Source organism: Coturnix japonica, chromosome 6 (assembly GCF_001577835.2).
Source record: "Coturnix japonica isolate 7356 chromosome 6, Coturnix japonica 2.1, whole genome shotgun sequence".
Lineage (NCBI taxonomy): Eukaryota > Metazoa > Chordata > Aves > Galliformes > Phasianidae > Coturnix > Coturnix japonica.
The window spans coordinates 7,417,294-7,443,272 of NC_029521.1; the positions used below are offsets into that span (position 1 = coordinate 7,417,294).

Below are 25,979 nucleotides of genomic sequence, written 5' to 3' on the forward strand. Positions count from 1 at the left end.
GGCTGGCCAATCCCAAATTCCAGAAACAGCTTGGTTTGGATGTCTTGTAAATAATGGTGTTGTCACCTGCTTTGGAGTGTCTTCACTGACTGTGATTATGCATCTGCTGTTTAATAGATTTAAGATAATTCAGTTTTTTTATCTTCCATAAACATATCGCCTGATGTGACTTGTAAAACCTGCAGGGAAGATTGTATGCAAAATTCAGAGTGCTTTATATTTGCAAGTGTTACAAATCTAAAGATGCTTCAGAATAAATGCCTATGGAATATAATTGAATCTTTTGGGTAATTCTGGGAAAACAGCTGAGACTTGTTGCCCAGTTTTGTTGAAGGTCTGTGTTGTTCAGACATAGGCAAAGGATCTTTCTGAATCTGCAGAGTGCCTAAAAGACACTTAAAGATATTAGGAGTAAAGATATTAGGAGCAGTGGAGAGGTAAATATTTCTGCCTGATGTAATGTTGCCTCTTTTAAGTTCTACTTTTTTTTTTTTCCCTCCCTCAGATACGATACGGATCACTGAAATACAGAGTAAAGAAGAGACCCAATGTGTACTTCTAACTTTATTGCACAATGCCTGTGAGACAAACTGCTGTATTATAACAACTTGAATTCGAGACTTCAAGTGTTAAAGATCTGTGTATGATTCATATAATGAATATATATGAATAGATGCGGTAGGACTTGGGTTTATGAGCCTAAATGAGTGGGTAATGAATTACTCTGCTTTTCTGTAATCGCTTATTGTTAGACTTAAATCTGGAGAAGCTATAGGATAAATTTCAGCGCTTTGTAAATAAGGATTAAATGAGTTACAGGAAACAGCCTGACTTTTCCAGAGGTATTGAACAGAATGAAATAATTACAAGCTCAAACTAATCTGCAGAAGCTGTAAGTGTTTGGAGCTTGTGAATGTCAAACCTGTAGTATCCTCTAGTTTACATGGAAAAAAAAAAAATAGGTATACTTGAAATATTTTTCTGAACTGCAGTTCCTGAAAAGGCCTTCATGTAATTTAAAAATGTACAGTTTAAGGAACAGTGGGTGATAGCAAGGAAGGAAAAGTAAAGATATCCTGTATCCTTAAGATCATCTTTTTACCATGTATTTCCAAGCTTAACAAACTTGTATAATAGTAATAGGTGCAAAATGGGGGTACATTTAGCACTTTATGCAAAACTGTAGAGTTTTGCACACGTACTGATTTACAGCTGCATATGTAATTTTAGTTAATTCTTAGGCAGGTTAGACTTATGCTGTAGGCTTTTTATAACTCACCTTGATTGCTTAGGCAAGCTTAGGATGCTGTAGATAATCACAGATAACACTTAACAATATTATCAGGTGCCTTTCTGTGTCTTACAGGGCTGTAGTATTATCTGTTTTTTGTTTGTTTTACTTGGTTGTGGGTTTTTTTCCCTTCCCCCTTCAGCTAGAGATATAACAGGAATTAACTCAGTTTTTGGTTAGAATTGTGGTAAGTTAAACTTGTAGCAGTTCTGGTGACAGACCTCAGGGATCTGAGCAGCCCATCAACTGCATAGGATAAGTCATGCTGAAGTGGCAGCATGTATGATAGATTATTCAGTCCCTGGTTTGGTTTTGCTCTGTGTTCCTATAGGAATATATATATATTTAGAACATGTATATGTGTATATTTCTCCTGGTGTGTAGATTCTAGAATTGGCTATGTAGTTTTTTATCGATAAAATTATTACTAAAATACTGACTTACAAATAGCTTTTTTAAAAATCTAGCTCATCGAATCAGCCTTGTCATAACCTGATGTCCATGGTATAACTCTTTGCACAGAGATTAATTTCAGAATGCCATACTTGTCAAATTGACCTCTCAACATTCCCTTCGATGCTGTTTTCTGTAATTCTGAGGAGCAGGCTGATTTTAGTTTTCCATGTGACTCTTTCTAGTGTGAATATGGGGAGGACAAATCCTCTTTTGTAGATACTATTTTTTTATTACGTGGCATGGGTAGACCGAGGATTAATCTTCTTTAAGGGAAAATGATGCGTTATCCCTCTTACCCTTGATGCTCAAAGTCCCGTCCTTAGACTTTCCCCCAGATTTGACAGTCATCTGCAAGTTTGCTGCAATGCTTTTAAACACCTGCTGCAGTTCTTCATATTGTTACAGCCATAGCAGTCTTGCTGCTGGTGGACACCTGTTAATACAGACTGGCTTTTGTCTTCTGGAGACTTCTTTGGGCCAGGGTTTGAGTTCTACAGATGAAAATGCAGCTGGTCTGTATTGGCATTGTATTATTTCACTTACTATCATTGTCCTTTATAAGCCAAGTGCAAAGCCTTGGACAGATGTAACAATATCTTTGGCACGGTGCTTTTAGTGTCCTCTAAGGAAGTTGAATGCCTTTAGCAAGAAGCTGCAACATTCCATATGTGATCAAAAGGCCAAAGCTTTCTTTTTTTTCTACTTTTTTCAAGAATGTTGCTTCAAATGAGAAGTGATTAGCAAGGCAACATCCTAGGGTGGGGCTTGTAGCTCATGTCCTGGAAGTGTTTGCAGTTCTCATCTACTTCCTTGAATGTAGAAATCACCTAAGAAGGGAAGGGCTGCTTATGTGTTCAGGCGTGTATGTTGTTAGGAGGAACAGAGGCTTTTGAACTTGCACCTCACCTCTCCTTGACCATTAGAATGACCTGGGCATTGAGTAGAATGTCCAGATCTTATTCTCCAGTTGAGCTCTTGCTGCTACATCTTGCATTAGCTCCTAATTTTAATTGGTAAGCGTGGCAACAAAGTTGTCACCGTTTTACAATCCTGCGTGAAAGAGCAAGCTGAGGAAGCCCTTCTGTCAGAATTCTAGTTCATGTTATGGTTTTGTGTAGTCCTGTTTCTGGGCTTATATTCTTTTGCTGGTTCCAAGGATAGAGGTCATTGGAGTAGAAGGTTAGGCTTTAGCATGCTGGAGGTCAGTAATTTGCTTTATGCATTGTTGCGTTCTTAGGTTACAACCTCTGTAACCTTGACAAATGCAGCTTGCTAGTTAGGTAGCAGCAGGCTGCACAGTCCCTCCTGTTCCTGAAATATGCACGGGACTGGGAATGCCAGCAATATTATTCATGTTCATTGCTGTTTCCATATAAATATGTTCTCTCAGACATCATCTTAAGTGATAAAACACCCAGTGTTTTCCCAGCTGTTCCTTTGGTCTAATGCCCCCCAGCAGCTTGATTCTTTTCTTTGCATTCATCCTCAAACCACTTCCTGATATCTTCAAGTTGTTTTTCCTTCCTGTTTGTTGTCAGCTGATCCTTCACTGGGCTCAATGGCCTGATTAGCTTCCATCCAGATGATATACATAATTCTCTCTTCTTGTTGAATTTAGTTGAGTTTGGTTTGAGGGTATCCCCTCTATCTTTGTGGATTTTCGACCTTCTTTCTCTTTTGCCTTAGTAACAGAGGTCACACGCAGAGCTCTTACAGTCAAATTCCAGGAAGAGAGTTAAATATTCTTTTTCATTTTGGAAGGTAAACGATTATAGTTCATACAAACAAAACATTTCCTGAGACTGACTGACTGGTACCAACACAACTGCTAAAACAGGTCAAGAAAAGGTTACGTAGAGGTCAAAGGTAGTTTAGGACAGAATATGTATTTCCTGTTAAATTATGTGTTCTGGAGATGCTCCAAAACTTTATATCCAAACTAAGTTGGGCTTTTCAGTGAGAGTGTGCTGTATGTATTCAAATACACTGCTTAACACAAGGGTTCACCTGACAGCCTCAGTTGCAAACACGCTCTCTGGACTGTGATTACCAGGTGGTAATTGCCAATATTTGCTAACGAAGGCTAATTGCTTGGCTGTGTCGGAGTAACTGAACGTTATCCAAAATGCTTTTTGCAGGCTATAGTGAATTTTAAAATGAATACAAGGTAATGTGGTTAAGCAGAATGGTGGAGCAAATGCTAGATGCATTTAATGCTGTTCATAACAACAACAAGAAGTTTTATTTTGGTGTTACTTTTATTAATGGGAAGTTGGTGTTTTAAAGTATTTTTGTACAAAAACGTATATGCACAAAGGCAATACTTTGATATTTTTCAAGAATTCGTATTTTTAAATGCTACAGACCAGAGACTGTCAGACATCGAGACTGAAGTTAGTAGCTTTAAAAAATGCAATGTAAGCTTTACTTTTTATATTGTAATAATAACTTTGTTGTCAATTTGTTTACATGTTTGTAGTAGGGAAGGTTTCATTATGCATTGACTTACCTTGATGCTACCTTGAATAAACGCTGCTTTGAGCGGGATGCAGTGGCTGTTTTATTACCTGCATGTGATGTAATGAGGGTAGACACGTGTAATCCGTGTTACGTTACATTTTATTGTTACGATTCCTGTGCTGCATCAACGTGTGAATGCTGAAGAGCCTTTTGAAACTGCTTGATGACAAAACTGCCCTCGGGATTTTGCCATGGAGCCTCATGTTGGTTTAGAGTCAGATTCAGTGTGCACTGCTCAAGGTAATGGGCAAATCCAGAAGCTACCTATTTTCATGAGGTGTTCTATTCGGGTAAAGTCAAACAAGAAAACATTTCCCAAAGGAGTACGGGTTCCTCGGGGAGGTTTTCTCGTCGTGCTGCTCGGCTCTTCCCGCAGATGTCAGCTCTCCCGGCCGCACGTGGCCCCGGGGGAGGTGCGGCGGGCAGCCCGCGTGTGTGCTGGGCGGACCGCCGGCGAAGCGCGCCGCTTGTCCTGAAGCCGAGCTCAAGGGAGGAGGAAAGCAGCTCACAGTGAGACTTCCTTAGAGCCGCTCTCTACTGCAGGCCCGCTCAGCACCTCGCGGAGCAGCGCCCGGTTCGCCGTGCCAGGGACGCAGGTGAGGAGGGCGGGGAGCGCGGGGCTTTGGGGCGGGGCGGCCGCAGTTGATCGCGGCGCGGCGGGCGGGCCATGGCGGCGGGGCTGGAGGAGGCCTTCGGTGCGGCGGGGGAATTCGGAGGCGCTCAGCGGCGTCTCACCGCCCTGCTGGTGCTGCTGCAGGTCAGGAGCCCGCGGGTCGGGCCGCCCCTTCCTTGGCGCTACGTTCCCCCGGGGGGCCGTGTCGCTGCCGGCCGCTTTCACGGGTCTCGGCACGGCTTCCATTTAGCGGAGTTTATTCGTTTTCTGTTTCCTTATTTGCATGCTTACGGCTTCCACTTTTTGATGGCTGTTCCTTCCTGGCCGGGAGGCTGAAGTTGTTCGTATCTCCTGCTTAGCGAGCGGCGGAGCAGCACTGGCGCAGGGAGGAGGGCACGGGGTGCTGCGCCCGGGGCTGCGTGTCCTGCGCTTGGGGGTGCGCACCCCGTGCCAACCGCACGGCACGCTGCGGTGCAAAGCAAGCGGAAATTGCTGTCGTTTGTGGGGCTCGGTGGAACGGGAACTGTTTGGCTGAGTGGCCGCGTCTCGTTGCCAGGTGTACGTGGCGTGTCAGTCCGTGCTCATCGTGCTGGTTGGCGCGGTGCCCCAGTACCGCGTGGAGCGAGCAGCGGCTGCAGCCGGCGGGGCTCAGCGGGTCCGATTCCTGAGCAACTTCACCTCCATCGTGACCGAGGTGAGTAACGGCAGCTCTGCTTTCTATTGCCTCGGGGCTTTTTGCTGCCAGTGCGAAACTTTGCTGCGCTATTAAGCGTCAGCAGAACCCGCCCATCCGGCTCTGTTCATTTATTCTTATGTTCCAACCTGAAAGTGCACCATGAAATGATTGGCTTGGCTTTCCTAGTGTAAAACCAACACTAGTTTGAATTAAACTTCCTTTTATTTTCAGTTTTCTTCGTATGTACTTATGAGAATGATGACTGTGTAATGTTTATCTTAGCTAGGATAAATGAAGCGACTGGGTGTAAGAAGGAGCTGGTTGGACCCAATATCGGCTCATGTCTCCTGTCAGAAACAGGGTTTTTGATGAGTGTGGCTTCCAAGGTCACCTTTCAGCTTCCGAGTGCCAGCAGGATGTGTGATGTAGTGCTGGGGGGTTGGAAATAATTCCACCTGCACGGATGTAAGGAGCCAGAGGATGTCTGTTATGGTGATGGCAGTGTGGGCAATGTTTCTGTTGGCAAGCTGCAGTCAGCCAGTTCCTTTTATGCAAATAAAGAAGATGGATGTGCTCTTTGAAACTGCAGTTACTTCACTGATGACTGTCAGACTTGGTAAAGCAGGGCCGATTCTAGTGGCACAGTAAGTAGCACAAGTAGCAACTTGCAAAAGCTGTCTTTTGCCCTACTTTTTTCCATGTCATTTGCCACTCTCAGATGCAGAGATAGATGGGTATCATTCACATGTTTTGGTTCCTGTACTCTGTGTTTGTACAGTGTGAGGAGAGCGGGTCAGAAGATAACTATAGGAAAAGATAAAGTGGCTTTTTAGTTTTGAGAACTTGAGTTTTACAATCATACCTGGGGCCTGAAAGGTTGTGCTGTGTCTCAGATCAGCCTGGAGAACTGCAGATGAGAACCAGGAGTTGGCAGTTTGTGTGCTGCACAGTGCTGGCGTGGAGGCCTTATTCCAGCAGCGCTCTGTGCCTTGGAGAGGATGTGCTGTGCTATTTGCTTTCCAAATAAAGTTTCCTGAGGATTTGTGCCCAGGAATGTTTTGTAGCTCCCCAAACTTACTTTTTTTTTTCTCTTTCTGAGCAGACACTTAAAGCAGTATCTTTACCTGACAAAATAGGGTGGAATCTGCTGCCCAGCAGAGTGTGGTAGTAGAAGGTAACTGCAGAGACTGCCCTGCTGAGTGTTACCATCCCAGAGTACGCACAGCTCCCTGGATTGTCTGAAGTGGAGCATGTGTGACTGAAGTGGTGCTCTGTGAAATCAGCGACATCCTGCTCCTGCCATCCTGCAGGGGCTGGTGGGCAGCGGTGGATGGAGTCCTGTCTCCCCTGCATGCTGCCCCGTGTGGGTTAGGACTTAGTGTCTGAGGTTGTTTCAGAGCACTGTAATAAAAAGATCCTGCAAATTCCTAGTAGTCTGTGGGGGTCAGTTTGAATTCGAGTCTGATGCCATGGTATGCAGCATAAGATTCTGGTACTACTAGACTAAACTTCCTTGCACATTTCCAATAATTTCTTAGTGTAGAGCTTTGTGTTGAATTAGTTACTGTTCATTGGAAAATCATTTGGGCTGTTCTGATCATGCTTCTTTCCCAACCACGATGTGAGCAATGTCTGTAATCCCAGCAGTGCTGCTGTGACCGCACGTCTCAGTGGGCTGGCTGCCCGCCTCCTCCTGTCAGGAAATGCTTGGTGCTTTCTGTTTCCAGCACGCTCCAGTTTTTTCTTCCTTTCAGCACAAGCGTAATTTTTACTTATGCTGCCTCAGGTGGGCTTTTGCATGAGATCCGAAGTACAGTTTATAAAGAAAAGCATCATTTGTGTCTGACTTCTGTTTGATCATAAACACGTACATGGAGTAAAATACTTAAAACGTTACTGAGCAGTCAGTAAGTATTTCTTAAAGCTGGTATAAAACAAGTCTTTGACTGGATATCTTTCCATAACAATTCCTGCTTCTCTGCAACACTTCTGTGTGTGTACCCTGAGGGGCACCAGCTCCAGGAATTGTGGCTGCACAGCAGCAGCCGTCTCAGTATTTTAGCAGTAAACACACTTAATTCTTGTCAATGAGTTTTATAATCTGTTCACTGAAATAACAGCTTGTTTGGTATCAATGTGGCCAAGCTGTTAAAAATTCAAACTTCTGTAAGTTTACAGGTGAGTTATTCTGTCAAATCTTGATACTGCATTAAACTTAACAAATCAGAAGCTGAGATTATAATGATATTTCTCAAAGAGAGAGAGTAAAGGGGTTGGCTTACTCATCAAACTTGGGACAAATGTGTAATTGGGTATAAAGCAAGCCATGGGAAATAGCACCAGGAAAGGTTTAGTAGATGTCTTTGTTTTTGAGAAAGCTGGTCATTTGTCATTAATACTTATTTTGATAAGGTGATTTCATTTTTATTTTTTTAATAGTGGTATCTAATTGAACAAGAAGCCTACAAAGTGAGCCTTGCATCATCCCTGTTTTTTGTTGGATTGCTTATTGGAAATATTACATTTGGCCCTTTGTCAGATAAACTGGGCAGGAAACCAGTATATATCTCAGGTAAGGCTTTAAATGTTCTCCTTGAGTGTTCTACTGGATAGCAACATCTCCATTTCTGCCCTATGTGTGGGCAGAATGTTAGAATGGTGTAGTTTCAGAAAGCCAAATAAGAGTGGGAATACTATGTATACTATTCATTATAGTGATATAAAGTCAGTAATTTGCTGTGCTCCCTGCCTTTCTTCTGAGGTCGAGCTGCATAGCATAAGTACTAATTTTATGTTCTTCTCTCTTTGCAGGTCTATTTTTTGATATCATTTTTGGGTATGTCACAGCATTAGCTCCAAATTATGGCATATTTGCAGTTTCACGTTTTCTTGTTGGAATTGTGAATGGTGGAATGGCTCTTGTGTCTTTTGTCCTGACACAAGAATATGTAGGAAAATCATTTTGGTCGTTTACAGGTGGGATTTGGGAATATTTAATTGCGATTTTTGTGCCAAGTGCTGTTCTGACTAGCAGTGCCTTGCTTAGTGCAGGTGTAGGCATTGACAGTGTGAAGTTAGCATGTGGCATGCCAAGTGAACACAGTGTGATTCATCCGAGATCTGAGTTTTGTGGGGTTGCTGCCTAAAAAGAGAAATACAGGATTGGGTTTGTTGGATAAATAGCAAAATTGGGGCTTTTAAATAAATATACTGGTTGAAACAAAACACAAACAAACAAACAAACCAAAAAGCCAACCCAATCTGTGCTCTGGAATACATAGTGGAAAACAATGAATATGGGTTTTGACAGATTCTACCAACTTCTCAGTGGTATTCAGTGGTATCTTGGGAAGTGATTTTTCGAAGCATTTCTCCGTGCCCCACACAGAGATGCAGGGTTTTTATCTCAGTTGGATGTACTGGCCATCCAGTATTTCTAAACATCCTTTTTTTGTATGCTGCTGCCAAGGCTTAAGATAAATGTAACACTTGCATGTTGTACTGTTGTAATAATGGGAGTAGCTCAGACCAAAAAGCCCTTTTGGCCAATGCAACAGGGAAAAACTGAGTCTAACTGCTCACTTGCTGTGGCTGCGAGCGTATTTCTCTCTGTTCTCAAGTACCTCCTTCTTCTTTTTTCTTATTTCTCCTTGGGACTTGGGGGTGTAGGAGGTCGTGGTGGTTTGGGTTATAGCTTTCCACTTCAGTTGTGCTTTTTTAAGTGCTCAGTTTTCTTTCCTGGGTTTGCTTGTTTGACTCACATGGTTTCTCTCCCACCCCTCCTTCCCTGTATCTGTCTCTGCTCTTCCCAGCACTTCCCAGCCTCTATCCCTGCAGGGCCAGCCTTGACGTGACCACCGGGATGCCTGTTTCCTGCTGCTTCTCACTTTAGGTGCTTTGTTCTAGTCCTGCTCAGCTGTTGGTAAAGAGGTGCTGAACAACTGGTCAGGGGCTGCAGGAGAGGAGGCTGCTGGAAGCTGCCTGGCAGTGTTCAAGGAGCTCTGCTAGGTGTTGGCTGTGGGTAGGCTGCATATGCAGTTGCTGGGAGCTTGTGGGTTAGTGTGGGACCTCCTGTGTTAGCCTGCAGAGGTTTGTTGGTAGGCTCCTGGAATGGAAGTTGACCCCATATTTCACCATTTTTATCTACACCTGTTCATCAGAAGCTTGCTGAAGTGTACCTCTGGGCTGCAGCTCTTTACATGCTGAACTTCATCCTTGTGCTTTCATAGCTTTCTTACAATGTCTGTTACTGCCCTCCACCTTTATTCAAGATTACCTTAATAAACTGAAATAGTTTGCAATGCTTCCCCTTCCTATCCCTAAGTTTTCTCTTTGGTCTGTGGATTTCTGTTCATTTCTTGGTCTGTCCTGTGTACCATCCTTTGTTTTTGAGGGGTGACCAGCCCTGCTCATTCTCCCTTGCCCCAGTTGTACAAAGGCCTTCTTCATTAAGACTGCACAAATACTGGAGCCAGCTTAAATGCTGTAAAGTTACTTCCAATGTTAAGGTTTTATTGCTTGTTTTATTTAGATTTATCATAGGGTTGGAATGTAAAATTTCTACTGAATTCTTTTTTTTCTTTGCTAGTGGTGTCTGTAGTCACCTTTTTGTTCTTGTGTTTCCAGGTTCGTTAACTAATATGACGTTTGCAGTCGGCATAGCTGTGTTTGCTTTACTGGGTTACTATGTAAGAGAGTGGCGCTACCTGGCATTGGTATCCAATACTCTGGGAGTCATTTTCTTCCTCCTTTCTTTGTAAGTGACCCACATGTCTTATAGTAGGAAATAAAAATATGCATTTATCTGACAGCTTTTCTTGTCATAATTCCAGAGCAGCATGAATAATAAGGGTGATATTTCTGTGAACCAAGCAAAAGAAAATCATAGTGAAGAAAGAAGCAGTTTTAGGTGGCGCAGAAGGTCAGGGTTACCCCAAAGCAAAGCCTGCACCGCTGTGCAGCTGTGGCAGCCAGTGCTGTGCGGAGCAGCTGCATGCCAGCTGCCTCATAAAGCCTGATTGCAGGGAGGGCTGCCAGAGGCCATGCACAGAGGAATGTCAGCCAGGAACACGGCCTGCTGCCAAAGGATGGTTACAATGCTTGGGAAGTTCTGGAAGTGCTCTTAGAGGGTTTTGGGGATTGCTTTTTGAGACATGCGTGCGTGCAAAGGGAGATAACTGAGAGCACTTGGAACTGCCTTTCTTGTTTGATACGCTTTTGATCTGTGTGTTTTTCAGGTCTGTTTGGGTTCTGTTCCTATCATTATTGTATTTGAATGCTCCTGCCTATTTAGAATTACTGCATAGGCATTATTATAAAACCAGTTACGAAATACTGCAGGATTTACAGATCTGAAAGTGTTAGGGTTGTTTGTCTTGTGTTGTTACCAAATGTGCTTCTTGTTACAAAATGTGCTTGTAACAGTATCAAATGGATGGATATTCTGTATATATTTCTGATCACCTGTTAGAGCTGTAGAAGAAATGAAAGAATTATTAGTGTGATAGGTTGTATCCAAAGTGATACATGGAACTCGTGACATACTGCATAGATAGAAGAAAAACTTTTTTATTTTTTTAGATAAATCTGCTCTTGAAAGAAATTCTCTCTAAGAATGCACAAAAAGCATTTTTCTTTTAGACTAGGAAAACTTCAGGGTGGGGAGAGGTGCTCTATGCCATGTTTTTGTTCATGATATTGTGTTTCTGGTGGATATAGAATCATTTTTCCCCAGGTACGAAAGACAACAAAACAACCCCTGTGATCCTTTGAAATAATCAATCCTGGTGCTGAAGGCCATATGTCTCTGCCTGGGGTCCAAAATAAAATAGTTCATTCTTTGCACTATGGCTCTTACCAAAGCAGTAGCATGTTCTGCAAGCTGAATAAAGCAGGAATTATGAACTACAGTTGTGGTAAACCAGGATATTGTGATTGCATTTGGGAATTTGTCTAGTATTCAATATCAGTATCTAATATTAAATATGGAAGTTGGTTGCCATGCCTGCGACAGGGGGCTGGAGCTTAGTGATCCTTGAGGTCCCTTCCAACTCAAGCCGTTCTATAATTCCATGAATGAGATTTACAAGTTCAGCAGGTAGCAGTGATAGGGCCTGAAGTTTGGCAGGAAGTCCGGTGTGAAGTTTTTTTTTCTGTCTGTTTCAACCTGGAGCCTTCCCCATGTTGCAAAGTTTGAAATAAAAGTCAGTGAACACCAGTTTTTGAGATGCTCCATGGTTAATGCTAGTGCAGTGTTCCCAAGGAAGTTAGTTCGGTACAAGTCACAGTGAGTCACAATGTAGCTGTAATCTCGAAGTATTTGACAGACATTTCCAATCATCCTTCTATGAGATTGACTGCATATTATTATTAGAGTACACCAAATTTAATGTGCATAACAACGCAGAAAAAATGCTTTTCTGTGAATTTTGCATTGATAAATCATGTTTTTGTTGTTTCAATGCCTGATTTGCAGAACAGCGGAAATGATTTTACTGAGGAATTAACTTATCACCAGTGATTTTTCTTTTCCTTTCCTGTTAGTATGCTTCCAGAGTCACCACGATGGCTGTACTCCCAAGGGAAAACTGCAGAAGCTGAAGATGTGATGCAATATATTGCCCTTGGTAATGGGAAAGAAAGACTTAATCTGAAATTAAAACCAAGTGCGGGAGCTTTGCGGAAGGATGAATCGCCCCCTGGTATCCTACACTTAATAAAACACCCAGTGCTGCGGTGGCGAACCGTCGTACTCATGTACATCTGGTATGTAGTAATGAGACACTGAGATGCTGTGAGTGAGTCAGGCATGAAGAAACTATTACAATGGTTACCCTTTTCTCTTAAGAGATACTGCCCCAAAGTGATCATAAATCTGTCAGTTAAGAACTGTAAACAATAAGCGTGGTATGTTGTGAAGCTTCCATTTCATTATCATTGCTGTTGGATTTTATTTTTAATGTGTTATTTAGATACTCCTTCAAGATTTAGTAGTAAGAAATCTGCTGAAAACATAGTGATTACTTTGAGTGGGAGGAGAAGCTGAAGCGGAAGTTGAGAGGATGTGTACTTGAGCCAGTGGACAAGGCTGTCATATAGATCTGGAGTAAGAACTGGAGTATGTGTAAGAAATGAGAGTAAGAGCCCTAAAGTACATCTTGTAGGTCTATGCTTGCAGAGTTACATTAGGTGCTGTAAAATCAGCCCCCAAAGCAGGTAAGCATCAGGTGGCTATTCTAGGGCATAAACACCAGAAACCAAACTGACAACATGAGCGATTATTTTGTCCTTCCATCCAGTTGACTTAAATAGAAACTATTCGCTCTGCGTTTTTTCTCACTCGGGCAAAATAGGAGTTCTCTTCTTAACATACTAACTTAATATAGCTAACCCAAAGTTTGGCATAATTCACATTTTAATTCTTAACCTTGAAGACTGGATATGTTCATTATGTGACTTCTGTGGTTATTTGTAGGTATGTCTGCAGCTTTGTGTACTATGGGCTAACTTTAAATGCTGGTGAATTAGGAGGAAATCTTTATTTAAATGTTGCTCTTTATGGTCTTGTGGAAGTTCCGGCCTTTCCACTCTGCATGTTCTTTATTGAGAAATCTTGGTAAGAAAAACTTATTTCCTACTATTCTGCATGTATTTGTAGACAGCCTAAAAGAATGGTAACGTTTTTCTTGGGAAGGTACTTTGTGGTTCTTCTAAAGCAGTGGGTTTGTCAGGGGTTTGGTCAGCTGCAGGCTTTTCTACAGTTGGTACAGAAATGGGACTGAGAGTTTTCTACCATTTCCTATTATGATTCTGTTCGACTTCTGAATAATTCAAGGTGTGAGATTCCCAGTGATTAATGTGACTAAAAACTGGGAGGTTTGTTAGTCCTGAGGAAAAAATGACAAGTATCCAGTTACAGAATGGACCTACAGCTTGCACATATGTCTCTCACATTTTATTCAGAGTGACTTTGATTTTGTACTGCCTACCAACTGCAACTGAAAAACACTTTCAAGCATTGTTAGTTTGGGTTGGTCCTTTTCTATCCTGGGTGCTTCTCTTTTGCTTTAAAACGCGAGGCAGTTGAAATAACCTTTACTTTTTTCAGTATGCATACTGTTAGATGGAAAAGCATACTAAGAAGTTCTACTGTGTTTTGACTTCTTGTATTTATGCCTAGTTCTATAAGAGAAGTGGAGATTAAGAAGTGTTAGCCCTAAATATTTTTTTAACCTGTATTACTGTAGTGTTTGTGTGTGTGTGTGTGTGTGCTCTGTGATGCCCTTTTAGTGACAGAGCCCATTGCCTCACTCGCTGCAGGGAAGGCAAAATATAGCCTGAGTTCTTGCTGAAGTAGATGGGTTCTTTTCAAGGCTACAAACCCAATAGCTTAAAAATACATATGTACGTATATATGTGTATATATATGTATTTGTTTGTGAAATAGGGAGCATTTATAGGAGGACCTTGGTGCACAGAACTAGGAAAAGTGTAAGATTTAACTGTGGTAAAATAGGAGCATAACTGTTAATATTGTTGCTGTATACTTCATCTGGTATTTTGCTGAGAGCGTCAAAAAATAATAAAGGACTTTATCTTGGAACTCCTTTCCTTGTAGGTCTGGAAGGCGTAAAACTATGATGTGGTTTCTGGTATTTGCAGGATTTGCCTGTATATTTACCATGTTCTTGCAAAAAAATTCTGGTAGGTATGAAGTGCTGCCAAGGTATGTTGTCTCTTTATGTTGTTTTGTAGCTTTTATTGGGTAATGTGTATTTCTTGCCCACAGTTACCAGTGTCTGTCAGTTTATACCTCCCTCTCCGTCTGTCTTTTTTGCTTCCAAGGCTCATCAGGAACCCAGGGACCATCTGTATTGCTTCTAACCTCTTGCAGATGCAATTTGTCCCTTACCAGAACCTGTTATATGACCAAGTTTTTCTGACTTTCAGGTTCTTGGCTTTCAGATGGTCAGATCTGAGCTGTCAAGTTCTGTTTCAAATAATATCACTGCTTTCATTCATCACTATTAATCAATTTTTCCTAAAGTGCCACTTGTAATGACAGAAATGCAGGGCTGTAATTTTAGTTAGATATTGACAGTGGGAGACACAAAGCATAACTAATGTTTGTTCTGATGTCATACAATGTTTTAAGAAATAGGAACTGAGATTTTCCTGTATTAAAAGTCGAGCTCTTCATTAAAGAAACCAATAATTTCATTTTCCATTTCAAGTGCAGTTTTTCTTTATATATCAGTATTTACCTTAGTCGCTGAAAATGTAGGTCTAAAATGACACTTAACAAAGAGAAGTGCTTACTCAGCATCTGTTTTTCTTGCTTTTGTTGTGGTTGTATTTCAAACCGAGGGCAGCATTGATGTAATGACAAAGTGTGCATCTGTAGGTTACGTTTATCCTTAGCAGATATGAATGCTGTTAGGCATCCATTTCAAATTGATTTCAGAAGAGTCTACAAAAGAAAAGCAGTGAGAGAGAAAATACTATAATGCTATTTCCCACGTTTGTGTTGATTCACATTCTCACACGCTTGTTTCTTGTATTGAGCGGTCATCGCTAATCAGGATAGGGCAGTAATTCTTGAAGAGTTGCTAAGTTTTGGGAAATCTCCTTTTTTTAAGGGAGTCTACATGAATGCCATTACAGCATCTTACTTTCCTTTATGGTAAAGCTAGTTCTTGGCCCAGAGAGCTCTGTGTTACTCAAGGAGAAAGGCAGTCAGCTCTGGGAGTGATGACAATGAGGCATTTCTGTGCATGCAGTGAAGTTTCAACAGAAACAAACATCAGACTGGAAGGTGGTGAGGGGAATTGGCCCGCAATACCACTTTCTTTCAGAAGTTGTTATAAAACAGGAAGGCTCTTTTGTTTTGTGTCTGTTTTATAGTGAAGTAAACAAAGTGAATTCCTTGCCCATGGGTAACATGGATTTACCTGACTGTACTGAATGTACAGTTGTTACCTTTTGTGATTTTCATTAATAGTTTTCCACTGAAGGAAGAATTTCCAGCTCTTTAAACTAATTTTCTCTCAGCTTTTGTTGCTGTTGGATAGTTCCCTTTGTGCTGAGGACTACCCTTTCTTGGTGGGTATTTTTTCCTGCAGTAAATTTAAAGGTTTCTTTAATTCCTTACGTACTGGTTAAATGAACATTTTTCTCATGAAGGTGACAGCCAGAAGGCGAATCTACATAATGGCACTGCAAATTAGGCTCTTAATGACATTGGTGGCATCAGAGCTAATCACTGCCTAACTCCAGAAATATCAGCACTGTTCTTGCCATTTTCCCCCATTTTGCTGTCCTAAGTTCCATAAGTCAATTAATGCAAGATTATATGTGAGATTGTACCTCAACAAGAAATGCAAATGCTTGAATTTAGTAAGGACATGAAACTTTGTCTTTTATTAAAGTTCAAAATGGTTGTTGTAGCTGTATTAGCACAGGCAAAATGGTGTGTGCATGCTATTGTTGCTGGATGTTCAAGTGAAAGGATATTAGATGAAATGTAATAGTAAAAATGTAACTGTTAAAGAAGCTGCACTGAAACACTTGACTGGGCCTAGCAAATTGCTTTTAAATGGTCACCAGAATCCCTACTTGAGCAAATGCATTCCTGCTTTATGCTGTTATGTATGAAGACAGAATATTGGCATGTTGCTAAATGTACGCTCCCTGACTGAGGAGGAACAATGGCTGTGTCTGAGCTTACTGACACCACGAAGCTGATGTGCAGCATGTTTCCAGTGAGCTTCTAATCCTGTAGTAATTCCCCAGCAGACAGCCAGCAGCCTTCCCTTGGGGAGTGAGTGTGGAGAAGAAAGTGCACTTTAAATTCACTCCTGAGCTTCTGAGTGCCAATTTCTCTGTCTAGACAGACTCTTCTGTTTTGATAGTAAGACTAGAACTTCCTAAGTGCACTAATGCTCTTCTAATACATATGGATATACAGCATTCAGTCTCAGCCTGCTCTGGGAGAGAAGCAGTAAGTTTTAAAGCACATTTACAAGTCTGCTCTTGATTGCTCCTTGTTTGGGTGATGTAGGAAGAGATATACCACTTCCTGGTGGCACTTGGCAGGGTTCTGAAGACCAGGCTCAGGCTTTGCATCTGGTCACTGTATATCATAATGCAGTTCATCTGGAGAAAAGGGAATAGAAATGAAAGGCAAAATTACAGAGAAGCAATTGAGAAACAATGCGACTTTCACATTACTTAGGTGAAATGCATTTCATTGGAGAATTTATACTTTTTCACATTTAATAGTAATAAATAAATTCCTTGCTTATTAGAAGGGATTTTACAAACATAACCATGTTCAAAGTTAAAGTAAATGGGACTTGAAAAGTTCCACACCCCAGTTTAGTCAATTGAAGGTTAGGTACAAGTAAACCAAGCCTCATTAGCATCCATTCCTCACAATTACAGAGATGCTGAATCTGAAGTTCCAGCAGGGTGTCACTGGGGAGCAAATAAGCTTTTGAGATGAATCAAGTTGTATGGTATTAATTTAATAAATTAGTCAGGGAACGTTTGTTGTCTGTTTGTGCTTGTCAATAGATGCAATTACCTGGCAAGGTTTTCTAACTGCAGAGCTGGAAGCTTTGTGGATTTGTGCTGGAGCTGTAATAGTTTTAGTGTCCACTCCCAAAAAATTGAGGAGATCGTCTTGGTCTTAAGCATGATTTTATGTATTCATTTTTTGTTCTAGCTTTTAGCTGGGAAGCAACAAGGTGTTTTTATTTGTGTGCGTAGTTGAAGAAACAGATGAAACTTCATTTTTGTGTGAAAGTCTCTTGAAAAAAGGATAGGGTGCTTTCAGTATTGTGTAAAAAGGTAACAGACTGTTTATGCTTACTGTTTATATTCTTTTTTTCTTGAAAGGTTTGTTCCTAAGTCCCACCTTGTTGGCTTTGTGTGGAAAAATGATGGTCAGCGCTGCTTTCAACATTGCTTACATCTATACATCTGAACTGTACCCAACAGTGCTGAGGTAATCTAATGGGGCTTGTGGGTCAGCTCTCATGCACAGTGAGCCCAGTTGCTGGTGTAATTATTGTTACCTGAGATATCAGGGCGAGTTTTCTCAAACTGAAGCAGGTTGCCATGAGAGGGGCTGCTCCTGGCAGTCCGTGCTCTTTGCAGGGCAGTTTGTGGCAGTTTCCACCAGGACTGAGTCAAAATACTAATATACAAAAAGACTTTCATGCACTGCAATGCTAGGTGCCACCTTTCCCATTTATAGTACTGATTTGGGGAGTCTAATTACAGGTTGCAAGACTGAACGTAGTCATGTGATTGAAGTGTATGGTAAGTTAATTACAAATGTAGAGTATGCAGTAAGGACTATTTACTGTGCTTCTGTAGACTTTAACCTCCAATATAATGATGTTTGTTTACTGCTTGAAAAATAAATGCTTTTATGTATTTCTTCTTTAATTAAACATTCATAATGCAACTCATTTTACTGGTTCCTGCATGGCAATGATATGTTTTAAGCATTTAAGCATTCACAAGCGAGTGGGCTGAAGCCTTATTTGTGTTTTCATGGCCCTCACCAACTCCTTGAGGCTGAGCTCTCTCCTTCTGTCCTGGAACAGGAGAACAGATAGCTCCTCATGCTGCTCTTCTCACCTCCCATCAGCCCCACGTGGTTTTTTGAGTTGTACCCAGAGTATGTGCCTGGAATTGGAGACATGTTGCACTAACTGCTCACATTCACGTTTCAGAAGCTGAATGTTCCTTTGCTCTCAAAACAGAACCAAAACTATCAAGGGGAGTAGGAAGGTGTCCTGGCTCGTGGGATACAGTATTTGAGAAGTATTTCTATGGATCACTTGAATCCAGGAAAGGAAGGGCTCTGCGGAGCAGAACAGAAGAGTGGGGCACTCCTTAGATTGGTATTTTGTTTCTTTTGAGGCTCACAATTTCCCATATGTTACGGAGGCACAAAAGCCAGGCTGTGAACGCGGTTCTTTGCAGTAGAACTTGTGAGGGTGGAGGTGGATTGGCTGTTTGTAGCTACCAAGTTTGTCCTTGGCAAGGGTTGGGGATTGACATCCAAGTGACAAGCATGCTGCCTGAAATGGGATTTGGTGATGTGATCCGAACTTCTTTGTCCTTCAAGGTCTCTGTCTTGGTGCACGGTTCTTGTCTTTTGGTTCCCTGTCCCCTCTGCTTTTCTGGAGTTGAGAATCAAGAGAATCAAATCTGACAATGTTTTAATGGTCCTGTTTGACTTTTTCACTGCATTCTCATGATTTATGTTCATATCTTCCAAAGCCCCACTGGTGTTCAGTGACAAGTCTGTGACAGCAGGAAATACAGCAGTGTCTCAACATGTTTGAAAATACATGTTTGTCATTAGGAAAGTGTTGGTTTTTCTTTTTTCTTAGGGTTGTTGTTGCTTTTTTTGTTTGTCTGTTGTTGTTCTTTGTTTTTAGTTGAAGCACTGTTTCATTTGAGAATCTGCACTGATACTCTGGCTCAGTAGTAACTGTGTGTCAAGGGTATGGAATGTTAGTGGAGAAAATGCAGGAGAAAGGAGTTCAAAAATCATCAGCTTTCTTTAGTAGATCGTGCTTAATAATTTGAGGCTGTTACATTAGATTAGATGAAAATTCCACACATGTGACAGTTGGTACATTTTTAAATGAGTTTTTGATGGCTGATATTTTAATTAGCTGCAAATATTAGAGTTTATGCAAGAAAAGCAGTGATGGGAAAGTGGTTAATTTTAAAGCAAAGCATCAGCACCATCTGGTGGTCTTTGTTCAGCTCCGTAGTGATCCTGGCTTCCATCCAGCAGGAGCTTTCCCTGCAATGAGCAGTGTCCCCCTTCAAAGGCAGCAGAGGGAAGGCGGGATAAGCTGTTGGGTTTGTTGTGTGGGGGTTTTTTTCCAATTGCATGCTCTGCAGAGCTGTTAAATGTTTTCAGTGGTGCTTCTCCTTATTTGAACCTACGTATCACCCTGAGCATGAGCACTGTGCGAAACACGTTCATTTTTTTCATGAAAATGAGTACATGGAGGAATGAGAAACACAGCTCATGCTAGAAATGAAGTGCTGCCTACTGCAGTGTATGCAAGCTATCTGCTTTATTTTCCCCCTATCTTTTAAAATATGTTTTGGGGAGCAAACGTTTGAGTAAGCACATCTTGGGTGCTTCCTCAGCTCCTGAGCAGCAGTGCCTCTCTCCTCCTGGCTACACAAATGTTCTCCTGCATCAACCCACGCTATGCTGAATTCTGAATTAATTATATTCTGAAGCGTGCTAGCAACTGCTTTCCTTTTGCATTGGGATTGAAATGTTTTGTGTTTACGATCACTGTTGACAGGCGTAGGGTTTGTGGTCAGGATGCCTCTAAATGAATGGTTCATGTACAAACAGGCGTCTCTCATCTCTTGAGGGACTGTGACAGAGGGGAGGTGATTGGCCTTCTCTTACGGGGTTTGGATCGATGTTGCTTTAAAGAGAGGAAGTACAAGCTGCTGTTTTCCTTTTCCCAGGAGGATGTGTGAAAGAATAGGCTGTTTTGTCTGTTTATTTTTACACCAAAGTCACTGGCTTCTCATCAGCTCCTTCCATCATCTGTTTCCCTTAACCCCTGCAAAGGGCCATGAGGAAGGGAGGTGAATGTGGGTGGTTCTGGCATACCAGTGACCCGTGTAACCCCACAGCTTGTCCTCTTTTATCCTGTCACTGCCTTCCTGTGTTTGGAGAAGGGAAGCGGGCTGAGGGGGAGCAGCTCTGCTGAGTATCTGAGGGTGATGATGAATGAGAGGAGGAAGCTGGAGATGTAGGAAGGAGAGCAGCTGTGAGGCGGTTCTTGCTGCCCAGCTTGTGAGCAGTGCCAGTGTTTGTCTCTGAAGGGACTGATAGCATTTGTAGGTGTCATATGGGGATGGGAAGAGTTTTGATCAGGAAATGAAAGCTAATGGGGATTTTTGTACCTTTCTTTGAAGAGGGTCCTGCTGCTCTAACCCTGCTTTGTTTACTGTTCTGGTTAGGTGAGGTTGATTTAAACCTGTCTGAAAACTGAAGGCTGTAGAGAATTCAGCAGTGCCTGATGCCTCATCTGGCCAGAAGCTTCCAAGCCTTGTGCTAGCAGATAGTACTGATCTCCAAGCAGAAAGCAGCTGACTTTTCATCTGTGTAATGTGAGACAGCAGAAGGGACAGGAGACACTATTTGGTTTGTTCTCTTTGAAGATCAAACCAAGTTGTGAAATTGTTCCCCATCCAGCACAGGGATATCCAGTTTTGTTGCCCTACAAGGCAGTGTCTTCGCTTCAGCTGGATGGAATTGCTTTCTTCAGAGCATCTCGTATGCTGTGTTTTGGTTCTAGGAGAACAATGCTGTAATGCATTGGTGTTTACAGCTGCTGCTAAGCAGTGCTGTACAGAGCCAAGGGCTTTCTTAGCAATGGGCCCATGTGCTGGGAGGAGACATGATTAGGACAGCTGACTTAAAGTGGCCAAAGGGATATTCCATACCATAGAACATCAAGTGGAAGGAGATCTGAATGGGGTGGGAGTTAATCACTCTCTTCTACTGCTTGGGGGCACTAGCTGGGAATTGGTTATGGAGTGGTGAGCAATTGCTTATACATCACTTGTTAAATACATACACAAACATATGTATGTATATGTATATATACATAGTTATAACTATTATCATTTTAGTTTTCTCTTTGTAGATAGTTTTGTCTCGACCCATGAGTTCTACTTCGTTTTTTTCATTTCAGTTCCCACCCCAAGGGGAAAGGGGGTAGTGAGGGAACATCTGTGTGGTGCTGTGGGTTAAACCACAACAGGCAGGCTGGAAAAACCATCTCTGCTCAGGTTGATGTTGAAGGATTGCACAGCAAAGTGCTTCTGAGAGGGATGTGAAAGGGTGGGATTTACCTTTTAGCAGCTAATGGCAGAAGATCTGGTAATAATTACTGGGGGCATTTACAACTTCCTTTATTTATTTGGATTTTAGTTTTTGATGAAGATGACTGGTAACAAAACCTAACCATGTAAGCTGTTTCTGGCAGTGCCACCACTCACTGCAGTTGTATATTCTGAAACTTTGTATTTTTCTCCCTTTGTTTGAAACAGAAATGCTGGCCTGGGGGTCTGTTCCATGTCCTGCAGATTTGGGGGCATTTTGGCTCCATTTGTGCCAACTATGGTAAGAGCAGGGTATTTTTTTACTTTTTAAATAACAGATATATAAATGTCTCTGAAGGGCATTTTAGTGATTATGATACTTGATTTTTAATAATAATCATCATTTTAGTGCTTATGATCCTTTTGGGAAACAGTCTGGAGTTCTGTGTTGTGCTCTGTGGTAGTGAAATGGTTATCATGGAGTACATTACGAAGGCCCACTCTTTATCTGACTACTTATAGCACGTAAGCAATTAAATTTCTCAAATAAGGAGCTGTAGCCTCTTGGCTTTGTCTGAAGTTCAAGTGTTTTAAAAGCAGCAAACAGTGTTACTTTTTGCTATGGATTTGTCATTTCAGAAGTCTCTCAGTCCTTCTGTACCGTTCGTGGTGTTTGGAATCAGTGGGCTGTCTGCAGGATTCCTGACCCTCCTCCTCCCAGAAACACTAAATAAGCCAATTGCAGAGAGCGTTGAGGAGCTCCAGAATCCCAAATACGGAGTGCTTAAAAACGAGAAGGCAGAGTAATCATTCTTTTTTTGTTGTTGCTTTTCATTATTGTCCCTTTTTGTTTTGCAAGCCATGATGTAGTGTGTGTTGCTTGGGTTGTGCATGGCTGCATGTGTGCATGAACTTAAAGCCATCCTTCTCTCGCATTAAGCGGAGATCAAATTCATTCTCTGTGCTTCACTCCTAGAGACAAAGACTTGATGCTTTCAGCTGTGTATTAAATTTTATATAAATCAATATTCTGCTTGCTTAAAGAAAACAAATCTTAGGAAGGCAATCTAATGTAATTGGGACATGACTTTCAGTACCATGCCTGCACTTTCTCAGCAGAACAGAGAGGAATATTCTTTTAACATGGTGGGATTGATCCTTTTTCTCTATTATGTTTTATAGCGGGACAGAATGTAAAATTAGCAGATATTTGAGGAAATGTTTAATCCTTTATTGGTCTCATGAGTTAGAGCAATTTTAAGTGCTTTCCTGCTGTAGATGCAAACTAAGTAATGAAACTTAAGGCAAATGAGCTTTTTGGTTCAATATTCTGTAACTACAGAATAGAAAATGTGAAGGGTATCTACTGTGTTTGAGAAAAGCTGCGTGTAAGAATTCTGCTTTTTTTGCAAGAATTAAAAAAAAAAAAAGAAGAGTTTTCCTATAACAAAGACATTGTTAACTTGGATCTAAGCAGCTTAATGGCTTAACGCAGCCAGGACATAATCCATGTTTTAATTTGTTTTTTCTTTGTGCTAGCTTGTTAATTACCCGGTTATTATTGTATTTAATCAGTTCAATCTTACTACCTACATCTTAAGCTTACTGTAGCCTAATACATAGTATTTCAGTTGAAATGGGAAAGAAATATGAATTTCTATTATTTGTGAATATCATTTTGCTGCCTCATAGGTTTTTTAAATAAACAGATTCAGTTTTTCACATTTAATGACAGCATATAAAATTGAACAAGAGAAATAAGATGCATGTGCTGATTTTTAATAATTATTTTTCCTCTGACAGGCAAACCAGCTAGAAGAAAGCACCTGAGATTCACAAGTTCTTTCTGTTGTGAAAAATGAAGCCTCCATTGAGAAGGTGCTGCAACAGCTTGAAGGACAGAGTCTGGTTGTTTGTATCTGAGCGGGAGTGTTGGAGCACTCATGTATAACGCTATTTGTAGCACACCGAACAGTTCTACATGGAGGCCAGCTGAGAAGATGGAAAAAGCCAATCAAAGCTTGTGAGGGAAGAGGTGACAAATCTGTGTGTTAATGTAAAGATGTGACAAAACCATGTTTTGGATGTTTGGACTTCTATGTGACTTCTAAAAATGAAGTATTCAATTAATTCCTGTTACAGAATATAATCGCTAGCTTCAGATTAAGCTGTAATGCTGCAATTGAGCTGAGTCAGTGTATGTGATGTCCAAGTTAGATGGCCTTACATATTCACCCAAGCTGCATTTGTGGAAAGTACATGTGCCCTGTATATGCTAATTTTCTCTACAGATTTATTTGCCTTTAACTTACTGAATACTTCACAGGGTGAAGAGACCAAGGATTTTCATGTGTTGTTGGCTTTGGTATGTCCAGCTTGAATAAGAGAGTAAATTAATTTCCTTGTGGGAAGAATTTTTTGATACATTTGAGTGTGAAAAGACACTTGAAGTTACAATAATGCTGCATGGGAAAAGCAATATCAAACCTTCAAGAGGAAGAAAAGGTACATCTAAAGGAGAGGATGAGTGCCTTTTAGTCGAAGGTTATTTGGTTTAGCTGTACATGTCGAACTGTCATGAATGCATCATAAAGTGCATAATATGTGTATTCCAATAAATTTCCCATATGGACTGGATGTTCTTCCAGCACTCACATGATGCTCACGTAAAGGCAGATTGTATGTGCATTTATCTTCTGGGGCTGAAACTGGATGGTAAACAACCTACAGAGTGGGCTGCAAACCTGTATCTTCTGATTGACTTAATCAACGTTTTTGTGATGTGAGGATCAGAACTGAGTTTGTGAAAATTGTTCCAAATAATATTAATGCCTTCTGTAGCAGTAGCATCTATAACCATAGCAACTAATTATACTTCTTCAAAGGATAATTGGTACAGCAGGGATATGGTAAAAAAAAAAACAACAAAAAACAGCTTCTGTTACTGCTTTTTTAATTACAATAAATAAAATTTATTATGAAATAGAACAATATCAAGTTGTATTCCCAAGGCTGAAAAGAGACTGGAACAGGAGGATCGTGAAGGATCATGTGGTAGGAATCATTCCTCCTCCCACCTTTGCCATATTAAATGGATCAGCCTATACCAGAGCATTTTTTTCTTGTCATTTCTTTTGCATCCTGTATAAAAAGAAAAGAAAACAAAACCCCACCAACAACCAGGCAATTATGATGGTTTGCATTTTAAACATGCTTATTTCTGCTTTATTTGACCCAGAATTAAAGATCTATTTGCTCAAGGTAACTTGTGTGAATGTGGTGGCTTGGTGACCAGAAAGCTGTGGGTCTCAAAAAGAAGTTAATGATCTTTCCAGCAGCTGTGGCATGGTCTCACTTGTGTGTGATACCTGCAGTTCTTGTGCATAGGCAGCTGGGTGGTTCTTTGTCTCTAACATTGGAAAGAGGATATGAAGGGAAACATCATTTCCCATTTTTGCTTCTTATCAGTTCAATTTAAACAGCTGGTTTACTTTATATATCTTCACCACATTTTGCTATCGCTGGATAAAAAGATGCTGTTGGCATGGAGGATGCTGTAGAGTGTTTTTTCCATGTGTGTGTCTAAGAGCAGAGAAGTGTTTGTATAAGTTTGTTAAATGGAGTTTCAGTTGGACTAACATGGTTAGTGCATTATGTCTTATAGGGAACTAAAAAAATCAACTGTTCCTTATAATTACTGTGTATGTCAGAGCACATCAGAAAAGGCAGCCTTTTTTTGTCAAATAACCATTTGGGTTTTTTAGTATATATTTCTGCTTGAAGCTTCTTGCCTTGTAGAAACAAGTTCTTCATTTACAACAACTTTTTTTCCCATTATTTCTAATGAAGACAAAGCAGATTTGGGGAGGAATGCCCTAATAAATCCTTTACTCGGTATGGGACTGTAATCCACTGCTTTGTGTTTCTCTGTAAGAAGAATAAAGGGAGCTGAGTTAATTTAAGTGGCTGAATTGCACTCATTAGGTCACAAACCCCATCTTTAAGTACCACTTTCAGGTCTTTCTCTGTGCTTTATTTGTGTGCAGAAATTTGAGTATAACACTGCATCTGTGCTGTTCATCTGTTTCTGTGTTAGAACAATGTTTTTAGTGTTTTAGCACTAGTTGTGAAATTGCCCTTCTTGCTTTCTATGTCTTTCAACTGATTGAAAGTCTTTTTTTACTTAATCACATGGAAAAAAACCGCTGCTTTATTCTGTTGCCGAGCTTCAGCTGCAAGCCTCAAACCTGGGGGAGGGGTGCTGGAAGAATTGGCTGTGTGTCCTGTCCTGAATGGCAATTTTTCACGCCCTTTCTGGGTTTGCACCTTATTTTTTTTTTTTATTTTTTATTTTTTTATTTTTTATTTTTTTTTATTTTTTTATTTTTTTATTTTTTTATTTTTTTATTTTTTTATTTTTTTATTTTTTTTTATTTTTTTATTTTTTTTATTTTTTTTTATTTTTTTATTTTTTTATTTTTATTTTTATGTTATTGTTTTTGTTCTTGACCACACGACAGCACTTAACTTTT

At 40.8% G+C, this 25,979-nt stretch overlaps 2 protein-coding genes across 5 annotated transcripts in view; both read left to right on the forward strand.

Moving 5' to 3' along the window:
- The window catches only part of REEP3 (receptor accessory protein 3), a 36,703-nt gene extending 32,409 nt beyond the window's left edge, over nt 1-4,294 (forward strand). For both annotated transcript variants that reach the window (XM_015866223.2, XM_015866224.1), the window contains exon 8: nt 506-4,294. In XM_015866223.2, the coding sequence (XP_015721709.1) occupies nt 506-562 (57 nt within the window). In that variant the 3' untranslated portion in view covers nt 563-4,294. The remainder of the gene's footprint in view (nt 1-505) is intronic.
- Nucleotides 4,295-4,922: 628 nt separating this feature from the next.
- LOC107315664 (solute carrier family 22 member 15-like) lies at nt 4,923-25,409 on the forward strand. 3 transcript variants are annotated; one of them, XM_015866218.2, is made up of 12 exons: nt 4,923-5,024; nt 5,437-5,574; nt 7,996-8,128; nt 8,368-8,532; nt 10,183-10,312; nt 12,100-12,321; nt 13,031-13,171; nt 14,174-14,259; nt 17,455-17,563; nt 21,676-21,748; nt 22,087-22,250; nt 23,251-25,409. In XM_015866218.2, exons 1-12 carry the CDS (start codon nt 4,935-4,937, stop codon nt 23,261-23,263), a joined length of 1,464 nt encoding a protein of 487 aa, XP_015721704.1. In that variant the 5' UTR covers nt 4,923-4,934; the 3' UTR covers nt 23,264-25,409. The 3 variants fall into 3 exon arrangements, with proteins under 3 accessions (XP_015721704.1, XP_015721702.1, XP_015721705.1); XM_015866216.2 differs by having other exon boundaries at nt 22,087-22,245; XM_015866219.2 differs by lacking the exon at nt 8,368-8,532 and having other exon boundaries at nt 22,087-22,245.
- The last annotated feature ends 570 nt before the right edge of the window (nt 25,410-25,979 follow it).

Coding starts and splice junctions, on each gene's coding strand:
- LOC107315664 (XM_015866216.2), top strand. CDS start 4,935: ATGGCGGCGGGGCTGGAGGAGGCCTTCGGTGCGGCGGGGGAATTCGGA. Junction 8,129..8,367: donor GAAACCAGTATATATCTCAG/GTAAGGCTTTAA, acceptor CTCTCTTTGCAG/GTCTATTTTTTGATATCATT. Junction 14,260..17,454: donor GTTCTTGCAAAAAAATTCTG/GTAGGTATGAAG, acceptor TTTTCTTGAAAG/GTTTGTTCCTAAGTCCCACC.